Source organism: Talpa occidentalis, unplaced genomic scaffold (assembly GCF_014898055.3).
Source record: "Talpa occidentalis isolate TD23 unplaced genomic scaffold, MPIMG_talOcc4v2.1 talOcc4.6, whole genome shotgun sequence".
Lineage (NCBI taxonomy): Eukaryota > Metazoa > Chordata > Mammalia > Eulipotyphla > Talpidae > Talpa > Talpa occidentalis.
This window is the reverse complement of record NW_023604972.1, coordinates 24,011,088-24,032,403: the sequence shown is the minus strand read 5'-3', so window position 1 is coordinate 24,032,403 and position 21,316 is coordinate 24,011,088. Positions and strand designations below refer to the sequence as shown.

General features: G+C 37.5%; 1 protein-coding gene across 3 annotated transcripts in view; it reads left to right on the top strand.

The window, feature by feature from the left end:
- ATP8A1 (ATPase phospholipid transporting 8A1) overlaps positions 1-21,316 on the top strand; it is a 219,516-nt gene that overhangs the window by 128,826 nt on the left and 69,374 nt on the right. For all 3 annotated transcript variants that reach the window (XR_005128999.2, XM_037530697.2, XM_037530696.2), the window contains exon 24: positions 19,261-19,433. Coding sequence is in view for 2 of the 3 variants with exons in the window: in XM_037530697.2 (XP_037386594.1) it covers positions 19,261-19,433 (173 nt within the window). In the remaining variant the exon portion in view is untranslated. The remainder of the gene's footprint in view (positions 1-19,260; positions 19,434-21,316) is intronic.

Sequence of the window (21,316 nt, the reverse complement as noted above, 5' to 3'; positions counted from 1 at the left end):
TCAGACTTTTAAATTGGATTGATGATCTCTTAATGATTTGTCCTCAAAACCCTTGTGATACTTTTCCTTTCTTGTGAAAGTTTTGAGCAATTTGTAGCCTGTAGAATAATACTTGATTTTGCAACCGTGAACCTTGCTCATGCCTTTTATTATTGGAGAAGTAGTTTTTGTGAACCAAGCTTTAATCCTGAGAACATAAACCAAAAACAAAGACAAAAAAAGTCAGCTTGTGGTTGGGAGGCTTTCCTTTTTATTCACTCAACATGCTCTCTGATAGGCGCTGAGAACACACCACTAACCAACACCACGGACTCTCCCTATAGCTGGAGCTATTTGCATTCTCCACCCCTCATATGTATTAATTTTGGTTTATTATCTCCAGGTTGCTATGCTGTGAAAAATTGTGACTAATACAGCCCTCCAAAAGCTCACAAATAATACGGAAAGTAAAATGCATGCAAGTAGCAAAACAAAAAAGATATATAAATAAAATAGGTAGTTTGCTATGAAAATATTGTGCAGTTTAGAGAAATGGCATTAAGTTAGAAAAAAAAGTGAGTAACTGAATAAGGGAGGAGTACTAATACACAAGGGTACTGCGAGTAAGTTCAAGGTATGTTTTGGGTATGAAGAAGAGCCTTGAACTTGAACACAGGTTAAAAATTTTAATGTGTTTTTAATTTAAATACAGTCACATAGGGCCTCCCCGGTGGCGCAGCGGTTGAGCGCTGGGTTGCTAAGCTGCCCTCAGCCTCTGCGGCGCCGGTTCGATCCCTGGCTGCTCCCCGGCCACCGGAGGAGGGTCCCACATGGCGCGCAGACCTCTCCTGCCGCCCGCTGCTCCCCTCAGCAGTGTACTTCGGTCCTTCTGCCTGCTCTGCTCCCCGATCTGGCTCTGGTGAATTCTCTCGCCCTCCCGTGCTTCTGACTGTACCCAGTGCATGTATAAACAAAACAAACAAACAAACAAAACAAATAAATAAATAAATAAAACATGCCTCTATTAAAAAAAAAAAAAACATTTAAATAAATAAATAAATAAATAAATACAGTCACATAATGTCAAAATCAAAAGGGGAAAGAATAGATGATAAAAAGTCAATTCTCTCAGTGTTTCCTTAAGCGCAAACTTCCCTGTTTACCTCCCCAGGGATGACCATTAGTGCCCATGTGGTGTTTTCATCCAGAGAAAGTCTGTCAGATCTAGGACATATGTATGTATCTGTATGTGCCCATTCTTTGTTGATAAACACAAATTTCTGCATACTATCCACATTGCTTTATTATACTTGGCTTTTTTCACTTAGAGTATCTTAGCCATTGTTCTGTTATAGTATATATGAAGCTCCCTGATTATTTTTTTAACTGTGGCATAGTGTTTATAGATACCTGTAGAGAATTGACAGAAGAAGCGAAAACTGGTAAGATAGCTTCAGGTTAATTGTGGAAAGTTGAGCTAAGGTTGAGAGTTCACCTTCACAAAGAGGCCAACTTCATCAGTCTCTTAAAAGAGTTATGATATGTCAAAGCAATTGTACACAAGCAAGTTTGGAATGGTAGGGTAGCTTGGGATGCAGGCAGAGGACCATGGTAAGAGTTGGGTAAGAGGAAATAGGGCACCGATGCCAGCCATATGGTGTGAGAAACATATTGCTGGTCTTGAAGAAGGTGCCATCAAAGGTGATTCCAGAACTGGGTTGCAGCTGTTCACAGCATTGCAGAAACCTCAGTGGAAGCATTCCAATAGTCTCTGTAGATTTTTAGGCCTTTGTCAGTGACATGGATTCCACATGGTGTACTGTTTCTCTGACACTTAAAGTAAATCAGAGATAGAAACTGCAAGGTAGAAGCCAAAGCATGTGATGATTTGACATGTGATCCCTTTGGATGTGGGCTTTCCCCTGACGTAGAGTGTGGTAGCATTGCTGCTGCTGTTTTCATCTCTTTCATCATATTTCTCCAACTCTTGGACAAACAAGTGATGTAAATAGAAATCTCAAGGGAAAATGAGAAAAGTACAATGCCAAAACTTTCGATGTACTCCATCATGTATTAATGTGACAGAGCAACCCCGATATAAAAACGGGTTCCTGGCTGTGGGTCCTCACCCGCACGCTTAAAAGGGACTTATTAATACTCCACTACAGACACACACAAAAGGTTAATAAAAGGTTTATTTACAAGGGAAAAGGAAATAAGGAAAATGTACAACTCAGGGAGAAAATAGGGAAATAAAGTCTTTAATGCGTCCTACCTGATCCACCGACCTGGAAACCCAAAGTCACTTTCGGAGCTGGCCCTGGCCGGACACTGCGAGCTGGCAGAGAGCCAAAATGGGGGACCCTCCCAAAGCCCACGTGTCTGCCTTTATATCAACCTGGCTGCTTAACCCCACCCTCAGCTTCCAGCAACCTTCCCTTTGGTGGTGATGGGATTTGTCTTTCCCAATGTCCTGATGGCTTTGGCCTGGGGTGGGGGTGGAGTCCACAAAGCCTGTATGGGATTAGCTTTAGGACATCCTTTCTCCCTAACATTAAGACAGTGGCATTTCATTTTGAAGTTTCCAGGTGATAATCAAAAGTACTAAATACCTCAAAGGTATTTGTGTTTCCTGTTTCTATTGGCATATTCTCAAGGAGAATACCATTTCAATGAATGTGGGGGGCGGGGGGCATGTCTGTCTGTCTGTTTTGGTTAACATTATCTCAATGCCCAGCACCCAGCCTAGCACCTAGTAAGTACTCCATAAGTATTTCAGGAGTGAGTCACTGAATAAATTTAAACTTAGGGCTTCTTTTTAAAAAGTTGCATATCAGTTTTCAATTTAGTTGTAATTGATCATTTCTGACATTTTAAAAGTGCAGTGATTAGAAATGTCCTTAGTGATTCAAGTGACAGTTTGATGTGGAAAATACAGGCAAACAGTTGGCTGAATGGATCAACACTAATTTCTCCAGCTCGGCACAGCCAAGCATTCTTGCTCTGCTGTCTGGGGATGCTTTCTCTCCCTGGGAGTTAAGTGGTGACTTTACAAATCTGGCTGTTTGGGGTCAGACCTGCTGTGGTGCACTCATTTGCTTCTCAGCAGGAAGGGAAACATCACTTTGCATAGCTCCTTCAGATCTTAGGTCATAAAATCCACAGCAGCAGAGATTTCAGGCAAATCATTAGCTGTGCTAGAATGCCTGTAGGTAAATCATTATTATTTTTTCATTGCCATAGAAAAGGAAAGCATCTTATGTATTCAAATTGTACTGATAATAATAAAACACAGTATTACCATTCCATCAGCACAAAAAAATAATTAACATTTAGGTAATAAACTTAGGAACATAATGTGTTAGGACATCATATAATGGGAAATCAATCATGGAAGAGTGTTTTGTCAAGTGACAATTTTAATGAATGTACTCAAATTACTCTGTGAAAGCACCATGGTTTAGAGCACAGTTCTTCCCTTATCTGACTGTGGGAGTGTGGGTGAATTGAAATTAGATAACTCCCAAAGCCAGTTTTGCTGCCTATAGAATAAGGATTGTGGGGTTGGTATGGTTAGCACAGGGCATGGCACTTAGAAAAAGGAGATGTTGATTATTACACAGCAATCAGAAAAGATAAACTAATGCAATTTGCAGCAACATGAATGGCCCTGGAAGGGATCATGCTCAGCGAAATAAGCCAGAAAGAAAAAGAAAAATACCGGATGGTCTCACTTGTAGCAGGAATTTAGAAAACCTAAATAAGGGACCAGAAAAAAGATTAATTATAATAAAGTAAAAATCAAAATCAACAAGCCACTATAAACCAGAGACACACAACGGGGGGGGGGGGGGGGGGATGAGGGAGTAGGATCAAAACAAGGGTGGTGGGAATTGTATGGAGACTATAACCAAGATGAAAATGCATACATTGTGCAAAAATGAAAAATGATGTAGAAAATATATAAAAGAAAAAAAAAGAAAAGAAAAAGGAGATGTTATGAAATTTGTAGAAAGTTGTTGTTCTGCATCATTGCATAACACAGCTTACAAAAGATATGTTTTTCCATCTTTTAAGTTTTCTCCTAAGGGAGTCAGTTATGAATATAGATTGTCTTTTGTGTAAATGGTGTATATGGTTAGGAACTATTTAATGGCCTACCAAAATACTATTTTTATTATTGTTAAAATTTTAAGCTGGGTCTCTTTTTATGTTAAGTTTGTACAAATAATCATATTTGAGACTCTCAAAATTCCAAATAGAAAAACCTTTCTCCTTGTGATCATGAAAATAAAAATCTTTGTCTTCCCATCACCAAACATATCTCAAAATATTTTTCATTTGGCTTTCTAATTTTCTGGTTTGGAGTTTCAAAATGATTATCCTTCTTGAAAACTTAAAGACTGTTCAGCATTTTGAAAAACTTTCAATAAACATATAAAATTTAAAATGAAACAAACCAAATGGGAAGTCTTGCTCTATAGATCTGCCTCTGTCCATTTCCAGCTCTGTTCATAGCAAAAGCAGCACCACCTCTACCATGATGTCCAGGAGCAAAGCTGGGTGTACTTACTCAGTTACCTCCCAAACCATTGTCAGATATTGACAGTGTCAGCAAAAGAATTTCTTAGAAAACTTTGCACATTTTTTAAATTTAGAAAGTAAGAAATTAGTGGGTAAATATCATTAAGACTCACCTAAAGTTGATCAAATTCTGCTGGGTATTTGTAATAAAATAGATGATTTCAATAATTTATGTAGCTTTTTATCATGCTACTTTGAACCACTGAATAAGGGGTTCAGACTATGTTCTTAGTATGGGACATTTCCTCAAGGATCTGCAAAACCAGGAATTTCAAAGTATTATGTTTGAAGAGTACATACACTTGTTCCCTTACTCACAACTGTGGACAGGAAATACCCCACAAAGTTCTCGGAAACCCATTCCACTTACTGATGACCTAAAGCCAGGGGATTCTTCTAGAATCTCTTTTATGTCTTTAGTTTGTCATAAAGTAATTTCTTTAAAGCTTATCTCTTAAACATGGAGACATCTGAAAATGTGAGCTAATAACTAAGAAATCTCACACTGTGACCTTGCTTTAAAAGCTTTCAAATTATACTTAATCTAGAGGACTGAGTTTATGTTACATTAAGGAATGTGATTTTTATATTATTCAAGTTCTATAGCATACCAACTCTGTGTATTTCTGGAAATATCTTCAGGCAACTCAAAATATTTTTTGAATCAGTCAATATACTCTAACTTATAAAAAAATAAGAAAATTATTAAGACTTGTTTCACTGACATAACTCAGAATTTCACCACTCCTTCCTCTATCTAGTCTAAAGTGAGTGGAAGTGACAGTAATTTCTTAAGCCATTAACTCTCTAGGTGCCAAAACAATCTTTTATGAGTCGCACATGGTATACCCTTAACTGTGTCTCTCCTTCTTCTACTTTGTCTTTTATATGGAGGGTTGCAGGACCTCTCCTGGGAAGTAGGACTGAATCTTAAATCCATTCTTATTGCTTTTCCCCCTCCCTTCTACTGTCTGGTTTCCTGAGAAACAAAAGACAAAGAAGAAAATGAGTTGCTATATGTTTATTGAATCAACAGGAATGTTGATTAACTATATGGGTAGTGATCTTAGAGAAACAAATAAACCACATTCAAAGTCAAAGTGCTTCAAGTGCTTCCAACTTTAACTCCTGAGAAGCCAAGCTAACTTCTGTTCATGTGGGCACAGTTTTTCTAGACAGCGTCTGCTGCTGTTGATATTCAAACCCAGTTTGATAAGGAACCACCAGCTGATATATGGGCAGCAGTGTAGCCATCCCAAAAGGAAAATTCAGTTTTCTGACTTTTATAATGAGGGAACTCTGCCACCCCTGTAGGTGCATTGCTGTTATAGTCCTAAGAAAAACACAAGCTTACATTTTTAAGTACTTATTTTCACACTAGGTAATGGATTAAGGACTTTACAGGGAAATCACATTTACAACTGAAATCATTGGTAAGCAGATACTATTATTCCCTGTCTAGAAAGGTTAACTTGACCTCCAGGGCTAAGCTGTATTGGAAAACAGGTCAAATCTAAATCATTTGATTCCAGAATCGTGTCTTTAGCTGCCAGCTACTCTTGTAAAACAATAGTAGTAGTACTAATAATAATATTCCTAGGGTGATATTGTAAAGATTAAACAAAACAGTGCCATATAAATACTAAGAAACAATGTACAACATTTTGTAAGTAATTAAGAAATGGGGAGTATCAACAGAGGAATGTGTGCATGCACACACACACACACACACAAAATGGAATTTTAGCCAACCGTTGAAAGGGGAAAGGGGAAAGCCTGCCATTTACAACAACATGGATGGACTTTGAGGCATTATGCTCAGTGAAATAAATCAGATAAAGACAAATGCTGTATGACCTCACTTATATAAAATCTTAAAAAAAAAAAAACTCAGAAAAAGAAATCAGATTTGTAGTTATAAGGGGGCGGGGGACAAGAATTGGAGGAAAGTGGTCAAATGGTACAGACTTCCAGTTATAATATAAATGACTACTAGGGGCGTCATATACAGCCTGGTGACTGTGGTTAGCACTGTTGTATGTGTACATTAAAGTTGTTAAGGGAGTAGATCCTGAGAATTCTCTTCATGGGGGAAAAAAAGTTTGTTTTCTTTTTTAATCTATATGAGATTGTAAATGTTAACTCACTGTGGTGATCATTTCACAACACGTATAAGTCAAATCATGAAGTCATATACCTTAAATTTAAAACAAAAGAAGAAACACAGATCATTATCATGATCCTTCTTTTTATATCTTATAGCACTATTATTTCTGGGGGAGGAGAGTTCTTTACTGCCAGCTGTTCTGTGAGGTGATTTTATATGGCCTCCCTTCTCATGACTTTAATTTCTCTGCTTAATTTGAGAATGTGACCCCAAGCCAGCCTAAGTTTGATTATGAATACCAGTGTTTCCCCTCCCTGATATATTTTACAGAAAATGAATTGTTAGCCACATTCAATATTAAGTTAAGAAGCATAAGAATATATGTTTTTCAATACCATGGTAAAAGAAAGCCCTTTATAGGATTGCTCATTTTTCCTTCTTGCTGAATTTGATTTTCTAATACCAAGAAAGTTTCAAATATAACTTACAGGACATTCATGTCATCTGTACTCTTTTAAGCTCAACTTATATGTATTATGCAGACAAACCTCACTGTTTTGGGAACCAGCCACTGTTGAATGACCTCTGAAAGAAATCCAGAATAAGCAAGTTACTGACTTGATTCCAGAAAAGGAGGGGGAGAGGAGAATTTGGGCTACTTCAGGTTTTGTCTTGATATGTCCCAGGAGCCTAATACAATACATTTTGTATCGTTTTGAAAAATGGTTTAGGCAGGTTTTAAGTCACTCTGAGTTTTCCTTCACTGCCAGCATTGGAGCCTCAGTATTGTGATTTTTTTTTTTAACCATTAGCAGAACTGTTTTAGCTTTTAGGCCTGAATTTTTTAAGATCTTTCGTTTAACTTTGAAGGTGTTAATATATCCCAATCAGAAGCCAAGGCATATTTTATGAAGTCCCATTACAGAATGATTATTCACATACATACTGTCTGGCACTCTGCTTTTCCAAGTAGCTCTCCATGATGAAGAAAGCCACTTTGTTACATTTGAAAGAAATGGCTTAGTAAAAAATGTAAACATTACAAAAAATGAAAATAACATATGAACAAATAATCTGTTCTCTTTTCCTCTGATTTAAGATGGTATCTGCCGCAAAGCCAAAGTATGTGGTTGAAACGTTCCATCAGATCCATTGTTTGGTCTCATAAGAACTAAATGTGTCCCTTTTTCTAAACAAAATTCAGTAATCTTGGCTTGTGTGCGAAACGTTAAGTGAAGTTGTTCACAAATTCCTAGTGTTTCTGTTTTGAGAAATTCTTCCTCCTTCCCCAAGTCTGAATATTCTTTATCTCTTCTTTTGGCGGAATGCCTGAACTCTTCCAAGAGCTCCCTGAGACCTAGAATTACAGATAAATGCTTTCTAACCAGTCTGCCCCCTGGCCACTCTCCCTGCAGATTGTTGACATTTCTGAGGGAAGCAGGCCATGCTGTGACTTCTTTCCATCTCTGCCACCCATATCTTTGGATGAGTCGGCACAGCCAAAAAAGTAACAGTTTATAAGAAACCGACTATGTGCCAGGTATATCTCATGTACCCATCTCTGCTCCTATAAGACTGGTGGTGTTTGTCTCAATTACAGATGGAGACTTTGAGCTCATCCAGCTAGAGAACACAGGATCCTGAATTTAAATCTGGGATCCTGAAAGTCCAAAACTGTTTGTTTGTCTGTTTGTTGGTAAATAACCAGATCTTCTCCAGTGGCAGCAGGGACTCAATCTCTAAAGAAACATTCTGGGAGGCACCCCCTTCACACACATTTTCTAGCTTGCTTCATTAACACCCCTTATCTGCCCTTGCTACTCACCACAGGGCTACACAACAGCTGAGAGAGGAAGCCTTTATGAAAAATGGTGGTGTTTGGGCATTTTGCACTTAAGGAATTGTAAACTTAGTTTTACTAATGCAACTAAAACTATATTTAGTTTTAATAATGCAACAATTGTATATATGGTTTTATTGGATGTATATATGAAATAATATATACAGTGGTGTGCATTGGGGGTTTACACTGAGAAAATATAGTAAATAATGATTCTTCTGTATTCCAACATTCATTAATTCAAACCATTAAGAAAGTAGACCCAACATTAGCTTTCCTTGTGGTTCTGGGTAATAGTTTCTCACAAGCCCTGATGGTTAACTTCTCCAAACCATTGATTTGGCAATTTGCTTACTTCAGAAAACCAGTTGTATATTCTGAGCAGCCTCTTCTGATTGAATTGAAGGCAACCGACAGACTGGATGTCTGCCGACCCAGTTCCTCCAGAATGCTTCCTTCTGCCTTTGAATCACTGCCACCACTGGGGAATATTTAATACCAAGCTCAAAATAAGTGTTTAGGAGGCTTTCAATGGTGGTTTAAAATAATTACCATGAAGGCTTTGGTAAAGCCTTTATCCACAAAACTATTTAAATTATATAATTATATCCCCTAGCTCACTCTTCCTTCCTTTCCCTGGATTTGTCTCTGTGCTATATACCCCCTCCCAAACACTGAAACACAGACCTGCACCCAGATTCGACACTTCTCTGCCTTTCTGTCATGTACTTAAGTGAGACTAGAAGGCTCACAAAGAGTGATTTGCCTGATGGAACTGATCATAATCCTAAATCCCAAACTTCTACCCAGGGGCCAAGAACAATTTACCCAGCTCTGCAGCTTCCTCTTCCTACCTCCTTCCATTCTGTGACCCTTGACATTTGTCAGATGACATGACCCTACTGGGAGATTGGACCATTTCCTCAATTACAGTGTTTTATCTCTATTCCTGGCATGGAAATCTCCTATCTGTGTATCAGCAAGTCATAGAATTTTTTTTTTTTTTGCCCCTTTCTCTCTTCATTATACTTAGCAATATGTATTGATTAAATGCATTCGTTTGGCTGCCTTCCATTAAAGCTCTTTGAAGGACCTCCTTGACCATATGTTTTTAATGATTTTACCTCTGTCTTACCCATTTTGGAAAAATTATTTTATATTGTTTCTATATGACTATTTTTATTTATTTTCCTGTGTAGGCTGGGCATTCAGAAACTCCAAAACATTTTCTTTAAAAAGCTTGTCTAAGAGACCTAGTGATCCCAACTGGGATGAATACTAAATGGAGCAGTTATAAAAAATTGTAGTTGCTCTTTATTTCCAGACTCATGGTCCTTACAACTAACTACTTGCCTGCAGTAGTGGAAAGCATGGTTGATATATGTGTTACATAGGGGTACACGGAATATCCGGTATTCCACTGAATCAATAACACATTGCCAAAAAATAAATACCCAGTGGTCTGTCCATGTTGCTATTGTGGGAGTCATAACTCACTCCTTAAGAACGTGCTAACATTGTCCATACTTGATATGGTCGTAATGTATTATTTAAAATGTCCTTGGAATGTTCTGTTAATTTGCAAGTTTAGGGTGTAAATATTTGCAGAGTGCAAAAGTGGAGAGAGAATGAAAAATTACTTGGCCATAAATTTATAAATAACTCATGTCCTAAATTATGATGAGGTGGGGCCACCAGCCACCACAACTGCTAAACAAATATGTGATAGATACTCTAGCTAGCTAGCTAGCTAGCTAGATAGATAGATAGATAGATAGATAGATACTCTTATTTGACATTTTCAATTAACTTATAGTGGGTTTCATAGGTAGCTCTAAAGTAAGAATTTTTCAAACCCAGTGAACATTTATTTCTCAGCTCTTAAAAATAATCCATACCTAAGAAGTTGATAGTATTATATATGAAGGATAAATAGTAAACAAATCCTCTCTGTTTTCTTTATCATTAGTTATTTTAAACTAGTATTTATGAAATGTTCAAGTATATATATCTATTTTATGGATTTTATGTATATAACTTTATATTCTTTATGGGAGCTTAAAGTCTAACATATATATTTGTGGTGATCTATACAAAAAGCATGCTGATAATATAGGAGAAACACTAAGTCAGTTTGCAACTTTCAAGTTGTTTTCAGCTCAAGACCTGTTTTAGGTTGGAGACAAAAATCAAGAGATAAAGAAAAATAATAGAGGTTAATGTATAAATATGTGTCCTCTAACATGGACCCAAGAGCTATCTGCCATATGAGAAGAGATAATATCATCTTTCCTTCCTCGAATTGAGGGGAAAACAGGTTTTCAAAACTATTTTATATAATGGAAGAAAAAACAGATAAGTAGTCAAAGAGCAGACTAAAACAAAATTGCCATGAGGAGATTTTGAAAGGAAACTTAAAACTGTCTCACTTATAAACCACTTGTATTGTAATCCTGTTATGCTGTACTTGACAATTTGCAGACCATCCTCCATTGCATGTTGGCACCTCTGGTACACCTAATGTCAGAGCAAGGGAAAGAACCTGTCTTTCTTGGGTATCAACTTTGACCAAGCACTGAACAGAGCACTTAATTCACAAGTCAAGGATTTAGCACTTTTTGTCATCACAGTAACCTAAAAGGCAAATATTAACCCAGCCTGATAAGAGAGAAAAATTTGTTTCAGAGACAAGTAACCTACCTGAAGAAAAACAGCGTAAGTGGCAGAACAGCAGCCCATCCCAAGCCACCTGCATATATTATTGCCATGTGGAGTTAGTGAAATGAAAACATGAAATAAGGAGGAGATAGATTGGAATGTGTTTACTTTTAGCAAGAAAGTTTATTGATAAACCATAAAATGCATTTAATCTGTGACACTTTTCCATATAATGTGTATTACAATCTTTTCTAGAACACTGAGCCAAAGGGTTTTAAAGTTCCTAACATCTTAAATTAGTGGTCAAAACTGTTCCTTATGCTTTCTTTTCCTGTCATATCATTAAGGAAATTTCCATAATAAAACACCTTTGCAAGAAGGTGAAAATTTTGAGGTTATCTTATTTTCACCTTATATTCTCTCTCTACTTGCAATGGAAGAAAACCCTGAGTTCTGAGCTATGGGGTATGATTCAGCTTTGGAACTTTCATTCTTTACAGTGTGTCTTCACCAATTTGTTTCAAGTATTTTCAGTGTCCAGAGCAAAGTGTGAACCCTGATTGGCCAGCCTCAACTTTCTAGAATCCTACTTTTTCATGACTGGATATTGGCACATTGTTTATTGACAGCTGTGTTCTGTAAGCAGATTGGAGACTTGTGCCCCATCAGCCAACATGTTCTGCAAAGTTCTTTTTCACTGGATTAGCTTCTAGAAGTCACCATCTTTAGTCAACAAGATTCCTGCAGGTATTTTGTAAACATATTGCATTTGGCCATTTTTGTAGAACATAGGTAAAAAAGCAACCTGCAATTACTAAAATAAGAAGACAGGCTTCATAAACTTAAGTTCATTTTGTGTGTCTTCCAAAAGTGATTCATCATTGGCCTCAGTGGTATGCTTTTTTCACTTAGCTGATGGTCAGTTCACAGAGAAGAACAAATCTGAAAACAATGAGCTACATTGTTAAATATTGTTCTGAAAGTGAAAGTGTAATTCAGAATTTTGCTATATTATTCTTTCCTTCCTGGGAATAGAATCCTCCTTGTAATCATATGTTTATCACTTAGCCTGCCCACATTTAGCTGCTGAGTACTGATTTTATTCAGGTCCAAATATCCACATATACTTTGCATGAAATAAGTGTAAGTATACTTTTTAGAAAAACATTTGCTATTTGAGCTCAGCCTTGCTGATGATACCCTCTGGGATATGTATGAATGATCGCACATCATTATGTCACTATAAAGTAAGTAGGGCCCAGAGCGAGCAAGGTGTGGAAGCCACAACCATTAGGTGTTACATGTTGGACTATTTGCAATCATCACCTTGTCTCTGCTGGTTAGTCTTGGCTAAGCAGTCTTACAGTCAAAGGCTACAGGCTTTTATTTTCCATTCCTTAGGGATATTTCCACATTCTCTACTAGGGTGTTCCTTGAAAAGGTTCCTCAGTAAGACTATCCTATAAGCCTCTGAAAGATATCAAGAAGAAAACCAAAGGCTAGAAGCTGAAAAGGGCTGTTTTTATGCAGGTGCTTTCTGCAACATTTCATTTGTGCCATCAAAAACATAGCTCTTAGGTGGTCTAACATGTTATCTGCACATCTGGCCACAGGGTTCTTTAGTCTGTTCCAAGCAGTTTTTGCCAAAATGAAAATGACAACTAGCATGCTGTGTTACTTTCCAAACAAATCAGAGCTTTTGATTTATTTCACTATAAAACTGTGTCAGATTTAATTGTCTAGGGTGCCCTCTGATTTTTATCAAGGCTTTTCTTAGTAAAGGTCCTATAAAAATAATGAGAAAGATTACCATAAAGCTGCCTGTCTCTGATTTCCTAAAGATTGTGGTTGTTTTATTTTATTAGAAGCTTTTCTATGGACATGTTATCTATTTTACCAGGCGATACCCTAGAGACTTAGATGGAACTTTGTTAAGGCCTCTGCTCACAGTTATTTTTGAAGGAATTCGGCTTGACTTAATTATCTGCCAAACATGTTTTCTTATTTTTTTTTCCTTTTCCAAACATGTTTCTTATAAACTAAATAAATATTGTTTACCTCTCATTGGTTGACTGTTGTTCAACCTGGCTTGATCACTACATAGCTAGTCGAAGTACGCATGCTATTATATTCATGAAGTAATTTTTACTTTTCAAGGGAGAAGTAGGTGTTGAATCCTAACTACCACTTTGTTCTCTGTCCTCTCTAATAAGATAAGCACGTTAGCATTTTATATATCATTCTAACTCAGAGTACCCAAGGTTATACAGGAGTTTTATAAGCAGCAGCAAACAATCCTCAAAAATGGTCACAAGAGGAAACCATTGTAACATACCAGATGGTATTCTCCAGCCATTAAAAATTTGATTCTTCTTTCAATACTGAAATTTATTCGTTTTATTTCATCTCTTCATGAAGGGCCTTAGTCCCAAAGGAAAAAAGAGATTAAAGTCAGATAAGCTACTATACATCATGCTAGATTGCACAAGTGCATTTGGAGAATCCAAAAGCTAGAAATATAGATGTCAAAGACTGGAAAAGCAGAGTTAAGGGGAAACTTCTTGGTTTATTTATTTGTTCATTGCTTTTAGAATGGGAAAATCATACCCTTATGTGTAGTCTTACAGGGAAAAACCAAATAGCGATATGTGGAGAATGAAGATGCAAGAAATATTGGGTTTTCGGAAAAATTATGACACATTTTTTGCTTGAAGAACAGAGAAAAAATACGCCATGACTTTTCTGACAACCCAAAAGAAGGGACAGGTAAGAAAAGATATTTTCCACCCTCACCTTGCTCAAGAATTAGGAGACTTAAATGAAGTTTTGTGATTAAGGGAGGAAAGTTGAGGGAATTCTTTCTGGTATTTCCCAGTAAGCATGTAATGGCAGAAACCAAATTTGGAATCTTGAGGAGAGAAGAAAAGCTCTGGAGCAGCCTCTGGAAAAAGGGCTAGATAAAAGCATAGATCAGCCATAAGAATCTACCTCGATAGAAGAACTGAAATAGAGTCTGTCCTTATAGTGAGATGATTTTTTTTTTGCTTTCTGTGTTGTCAAGACTAAGCACCAAAGAAAAGTGTCAGTTGTGATTTCACTTTTGTTTTTTAAAGATTAATTTATGCATACAAGAGCTGGGGTACAGGCCAGAGATGGGGGTGGGTGAGAAGATCCATCAGAGACAAAGTGGGGAACAGAAAAGGCAGACTGACTGAAATAAACTGCTGAGGGGAGCAGTGGGCGAGACAGGAGAGGTGTGCTGCTGTGCCATGTGGGTCAGTTACCTGGCCCAGGATTGAACTCGTGCTGCAGAGGCTGAGGATATAGTCATTGTGTGGTGCTTAACCCCTTGCGCCACGAGGGAGGCCCGTGATTTCACTTTTGAATTGGCAAAGCAGGAAAGCAGAGTAGGAGGTCCAGGAGCTAAAAGCTTCCTATGAAGGCTGGGCCGTGTGACGGGCTGGGTTACAGGGAGTAGTATTGAATGACACACAGGAACAGCCAACATGGAACATAATTTGGAGGAGATGCAAGCAGATCCCACTTTGTCTATAGCTTCCCCCTTGCCTGGATCTTTGCCTAGTGAGGTTCCTGAACCCCAGCTCTCCCCTTATCCCTCCGCTGCCTTTTTCCCCAAACTGCCTTCATTTCTCTGACTCTGCCTGATTACAGCAACAGATGCTTCTTTTCTTGCAGCCCACAAACAAGACTGTGTACAAAATAGAGATACAGTTTTAATTTCGTTGTACTATGTGGCCTTTTATCCATTTTCTAATTTAACTTCTCATTTATGTATTTTCACTTTCACATGTCACTAAGTTTAAATGTTTAAACATTTCCCCCTTCAGTAGCCAAAAAGAAAACAAAGCAACATCTAATATAGTAATAAATTTATTTCTAACTACAGGAGATAAGCTTCAATGCAATAAGGCCATAAACTATGGCTCCCAGGCTTAGGGGAGAAGCAATAAACTTTCACAAATAAGAGAATTTTAAAATACTCCTGGCAGTATAAATAAGGGTGACATATAACTTGTAACTGGCAGCACATAACTGACAACAGAGCTACTTATAAAAGAAAACAGTGAACTAAAATAAGGGAATGGTCACAGCTTTGCCGGTGTTGCTACCTTACACTTAGGTGGGCTGCCTAGAGAATTCACTGAGAAGTTTTTGACTCATCTTCTGAAATGTTGCCTCTGTTACATCTGCTGACACCTTTTGATTTGCTGAAGATCTGTGATCATCACCAAGGAAATCCAGGGGGACTGACGCCACAAATAAGAGAGGTTGCAACAAATCTGAAGGTGTTAGAGAACACACTGTGGAGGGGAGCAAAATGCGGAGGGGGGCACCCACCCAGCATCAAGTGCCACAGGTTGGCTAATGAGGGAGCTTGCACGGCTCAGCTTTGCTTGACTTTTCATCTTGTTCTGCAACCATCTTTACAGAAATCTGAAGTACAACTCAGGTTTCATTTGGGTTTTCACCTAAGGAGTAACTTGGCTAAAAGTTTAAAAAACATAGTGGTATTTTAGTGAACAATGCCTGGGTTTCAAAGACTTGAAGAAATGGATTATCTGTTCTCTAGAAAATCAAGAACAAGGAAGCGACGTCCTAATTGCCTACCTGCCTGCACATAGATTTGGTTCCCCACCCCCAACCCCAGGACTGTATTCTGGCAGATCTGGGGACAGAGTGGGTCCTGCATCTAAAAGGGGTTGGGACTCTGGGTGATAAAGTATGGCTCATGCTGGTAACACAGGACAGCGTGACAGCAGAAACTTGGAGTCATGGAACTGCTTGCCCACTAGTTTGTGGCACTGTTGGCCAAGATTTCCACCTTTATGATCTGGATGGACTGGTCATCTGGGCAAGGTGCCAGTGACACAGGGGCCATGGCCCTGCTGGTTGGCCAGCCCAGCCCTCCCTATATATGTGTGGATGTTGCTGCAAAATCATAGGATAACCAGAAGCCAAGTGTTGCCTCTTTTGTTGTCTCCCTCACCCTCTTCCTTGCTCTCAAATCAAGGGTGATAATAAATAATAGGAGAAAGAATGGACTGCCGCCAACGGGATGAACAAAGACTTTATCAGAGCTCTCGTTCCATAAATAATATACTTTCCAAACTTCTGGAATCCCAGGCACTGTGTTTATTGCTGGGAAGTAGGTTAAACATGGTCTCAGCCCTCAAGGAACTGAGGGTAGTGCTAGCATAGACTGAGTCACACCCAGCAGCGCCGAGTGAACCTGGAAGCGCTCGACAGGGTAGGTTTGGCTTAAAAGGTGATGGAGGGTTACAGCAGCACTGTTTACACTATTTACATAGCTAAGCTATGGAAACAACCCAAATGCCCAAAAATAGATGACTGGATCAAGAAGATGTGGTACATATACACAATGGAATATTACTCAGCATTCAAGAAAGATAAACACATAAAATTTGCAGCAACATGGATGGAGCTGGAAGGGATCATGCTCAGCGAAATAACCCAGAAAAAAAAAAAAAGAAAAATACTGGATGGTCTCAGTCATGGCAGGAATTTAGAAAACCTAAATAAGGGACCAGGAAACAGACTAATTATAATAAAGTAAAAATTAAAATCAACAAGCAGCTATAAACCAGAGACACACCACGGGGGGGAGGAGGGAGCAGGATCAAAACAAGGGAGGGTGAGAATTGTATGGGGACTATAACCAAGATGAAAATGCATACATTGTGCAAAAATGAAAAATGATGTTAAAAATATATAAAATTAAAAAATAATAAAATTTTAAAAGACTGAAATAAGAATATAAGTCTATAATTCTTATAAAATTAGATTATTAGATTTCAGTTTAAATATAAAATAGTCATTCATATGTCATTAGGGAAGTTAATCTTTGTGATGACTCTGAAGGTATTTGAAAATGCAAATATGATGATTATTAAAAAAATAATAATAAAAGGTGATGGAGGGAGGATGCCCTGAGAACAGGAGTCAAGATTGTGAAGGGAAATGTGAATGCAAGTTAACTGGGCTTAGATAGTGGAAAGTCTTAAATGCTATTTGAAGTAGTTTGAACTTTATCATGTAGGCAGTGGGAAACCATTGAAAACCTTTAGAGACAGAGGAGACGTGACTTATATTTGACAGTTGTTTTATAAGGAGAAATCTCCGTTGGTGGTAAAGACAAGATGAGGGGCAGATGATGAGAAGTCTGGGGAAATGAGAGGGTGTGGTGTGGGCTCTCGTGGATGATTTGCTAAGCTGGGTAGTGTCTAAAGTTGGGTTTTTGATGTATTTTATAAAGACAAGCCAGCACAGAAATTGAATTCTAAGTTTGGTTTCACTATTTAGTAGCCATGTTTTTGGGCAAGGAACATAATGCTTTAAATCGCATGTCCCCCAACTGTGGAATGGAGTACAATGGTGCACCCATGTGGGGTTGTAATAAGTTTAACTGAAATGTTATACCTGAATGTGTAGTCCTTCGAACAGTGCCTGCTGTGTGCTACATGCCAAGTATTGTTTTATTTTCATTAATTTGCTTAAGTAAATCATTTCATCTTTGTCCATCTACTGTTAAAACAATCCAGGGTAATCTGTAGATTCTCTTCTGTTTTTGTTTTGTTTGTTTTTCTGTTATTGTTTGAGAATTTTACTGACATTTTCACCTCCTTAAGTCCTCTTGGGCCAAAAATTTCCCACAGAAAATAGGAGAGTGAGGCTGTAAATTAAACCAGCTACTACCCCCTGATGGAAAGTGTGAACAAAATTTTACAAAAAAACTGCTGCTCTGTGGTGGTCTCTCATGTTGCTGTGTATAATGGGGAGCAGGGGAAGTGTTAAGTGAAGTTCCACCATCGGGAGTTAGGGTAGTCTTACTTTACAGTACACCATGGTTCTATTATTTTTGATCAACAGATTCTGAAACTCCAAAACCTAGTATGAACGACATTTAAATACAAATGCAGAAACACCTTCCAAAATTCCCAATATAAAATTTTAATTACCTCTGCCTTTGCTTCCCTCTTTGTGAAAATAACTGTGAATTGACTATACCACATTCTTAAATTGAAACAGTTATATCTCCCATGAATCTAATAAATATTATATCTCTTACTGTAGGTATATTTTATTATATAAATATGTGTTTGTATTTATTATATAAATAACCTAGACTCCAATATTAGCACTCAAAACCCTAATAGGAGAGCCATCATTCCTTCTATTTCCATATGCAGAGACTATGTTCTGTTTCTTAACGATAGGACTCTTGTGAAATGGGAAGCTGGCCCCATTAGGTTACAGGAAGTGTTCACAGGATTTGGGAAGAAAAATCAAATATCCTGAAACATTTTTCCCTTTGAAGAGCTGGAAAAGCAGTTCTTGACAGAGGGAGATAAATACAACCTCTGTATAGTGGAGGTGAACAAAGCTTCCTTGACAGGAAAGGTTTTTATTGTGCCAGAATGTGAGCTCTTCACTGATGCCTTCTTTTATTTGATCCATCAGGATTACCAAGCCACATGTCACCATACCTAAGTAAAATACAGCATCAGGAATTCATGATTAAAGTTATAGGAACCAACTTATGAAGTGGCAAGAGATTACAGATACTGCATTTCCTCTTCTTGGTTTCCTGGGAATTAAGTTTCAATAGCATTGAGTTCTTCTGAAAGAATAACCATAAATTATTTAAATTATATTTCCCAACTTTCCCCCTGACTCATGGCTAAGCAATTTTGACTAGTTCATAAATTAGGACTATGTTATTTGTTTTTTTAACAAGATAATTTACTGAGCATATTTTTGTAGTATTGTGATTGTAGCAAAAATTGCAGAGGAATGGGCGACTTGTAATCTAGTTCCAACCCTGCTAGGAACAGATGTCTGACTTCAAGCGAATAACTTTTTCTCATAACATTTGTCCAATCTCCTTTGAGGGACTTTTGTAAGAATTAAATGAGTAGAGGTATGTGAAAGTCATTTGAAACATAAAAAGCACTAAAAATAACTAAATGTAGTTGCCAAACATACTTAAGGCATCTTAATACAACAAATGGGAGTAAATGTTGAGGGCGCTTTTGTTTGTTTAATTTTACAGGGAACAAGGGAAACTCTTAGTCGTCATTGTACTACCCTTGGTGATGCTCTTCGGAAAGAGAATGATTTTGCTCTTATCATTGATGGAAAAACCCTCAAGTATGCCTTAACATTTGGAGTACGGCAGTACTTCCTGGACTTAGCTTTGTCGTGCAAAGCTGTTATTTGCTGCAGGTAAGTTCTCCTTAACGTTGTCTGACTTCAGTAAAGAACAACTTGATCCTATGTTCTTGATTTTGAAAGTTCCTTGGAGTTGCTTATATCCAGAATTTGTAAATGCTAGTTATTTATTAATTCAGTCACTCAAGACTCAAGATTCATAAACTGGTATAGAAATCATTAGAGTTCTTGAAAGTGAGTTCTGATGATCATTATTAATTTTTTGTTCATAAATTGTTTCAATAGGTTCTTGCCATCTTTTGTGTTTGAAACTGATTATTTACCTGCATTTCCATCTATCGTTATTGCTCTAAAAGTTCTGTTTTCTACACTTGAGTCTGATTATGCTGGTAGGACTTATTTTGGAGAACGCGTAGTGGGAACAGTTACTACATAATTTTCCAAATAGCTGAGCATTTTCCTGAAGGTTCAGCTATTTGGAAAACAATTATTCATTGTTCATTCCTTTGCCCTCTAATGTGTAATATTGCCTAATTCTAAAATAAAATTTGTCTTTGAGTTATCAAGGCCTAAATATAGGATTGTTTTTTTATAAACCATTTAACTCCAGTCATTCCCAAACTGCTTGTCAAAGAGTCTTTTCCCCACCTCTTTGTCTAAATTGTTTAAACTCTGCTTCCTAAAAGTTAAAATACATTCATGACTATGACTAGTCTTTTCCCTGTTGGTCTCCGTGAAATCTAAGGTCTTCCCTCTTTGTACTCCACGGTCTGAATCTTAACAGCTGATCGGGATAGGTCCAAGATAGCAGTTTCTCAAATTGTTTTCTCTTCCTGGGAGATGAAATGTTAGAATTGAAGAATTTCTCAGAATTGAAACGTTTAACATATCTTTTAAAGTGTACCATTTGCTTTAATTATTTTCTTTGAAAATATATTTACCAATAAAGGAATGTTAAGCTTTCTAAACCATTTTTTTAAAGATTAATTTATGCATACAAGGACTGGAGTGTAGGCCAGAGGTGAGGGAGTGAGAGGATTCACTCCAGAGAGAGTGGGGAGCAGAACAAGCAGATCTCCTGAAATACACTGCTGAGGGGAACAGCTGGCAAGACAGGAGATGTCTGCTGTGCCATGTGGTTAGCTCCCTGGCCAGCCAGAGGTGGAATTCATGCTGCAATTGTTGTCAATATCCTGCCCTGTGTCTTTAACTCCTGCGCCACTATGGAGGCGTTTAAACCATTTTTTGATCTAGACTTTATTCACATAAATATCCTGTGTATGATTTTGTCTCCAGACTTATAGGCTGTGCCTTATAGATAGTTCCTTAATTTCAATTGAAATATACTTTGTAGCATATAATGTAAACCGCATTTAATAAGTATTCTTTATAAGCATCATCTCATCTATAAAATATTACAGAGAATTAAGAATTATTCACAGGAATCTAATTATTTTAGTCATTTAATTTATCTTATCTGTGGCATGTATTAATAAGTAGCATTACTATAAAATTCTTGGACAACATTGTACATATATACATATGGATATATGTACATATATCCAGTATTAGTGATAATCAGGCTCTTGCGTTAATCATATAGAAAGAATTGAAAATTATTTCATCTTAACTGCCTCGTTTGCACTCTGGTGTCCTCATGCTTTTTAAAATCTGCTAGTCTGGTGATTTTTCTTGATTTCTTGCCCATCTCTTGACTAAGTGTTAAGATATCTCTGGTGCTCTCTGATCAGGATAGTTTTGTGCCAGATATGGCTACTTAATCACTTGTATTAATGGAGTCATATGGATCAACAAAAGATTGCTGAAAAGCACGTTAAGTGATATGACCATTGGCATCTATTTGAACATAGAACAGAACACAATATAAAGCTATTTAGATAAAATGACAAAGTCCCTTAAGTGGACATCTGTTCTGT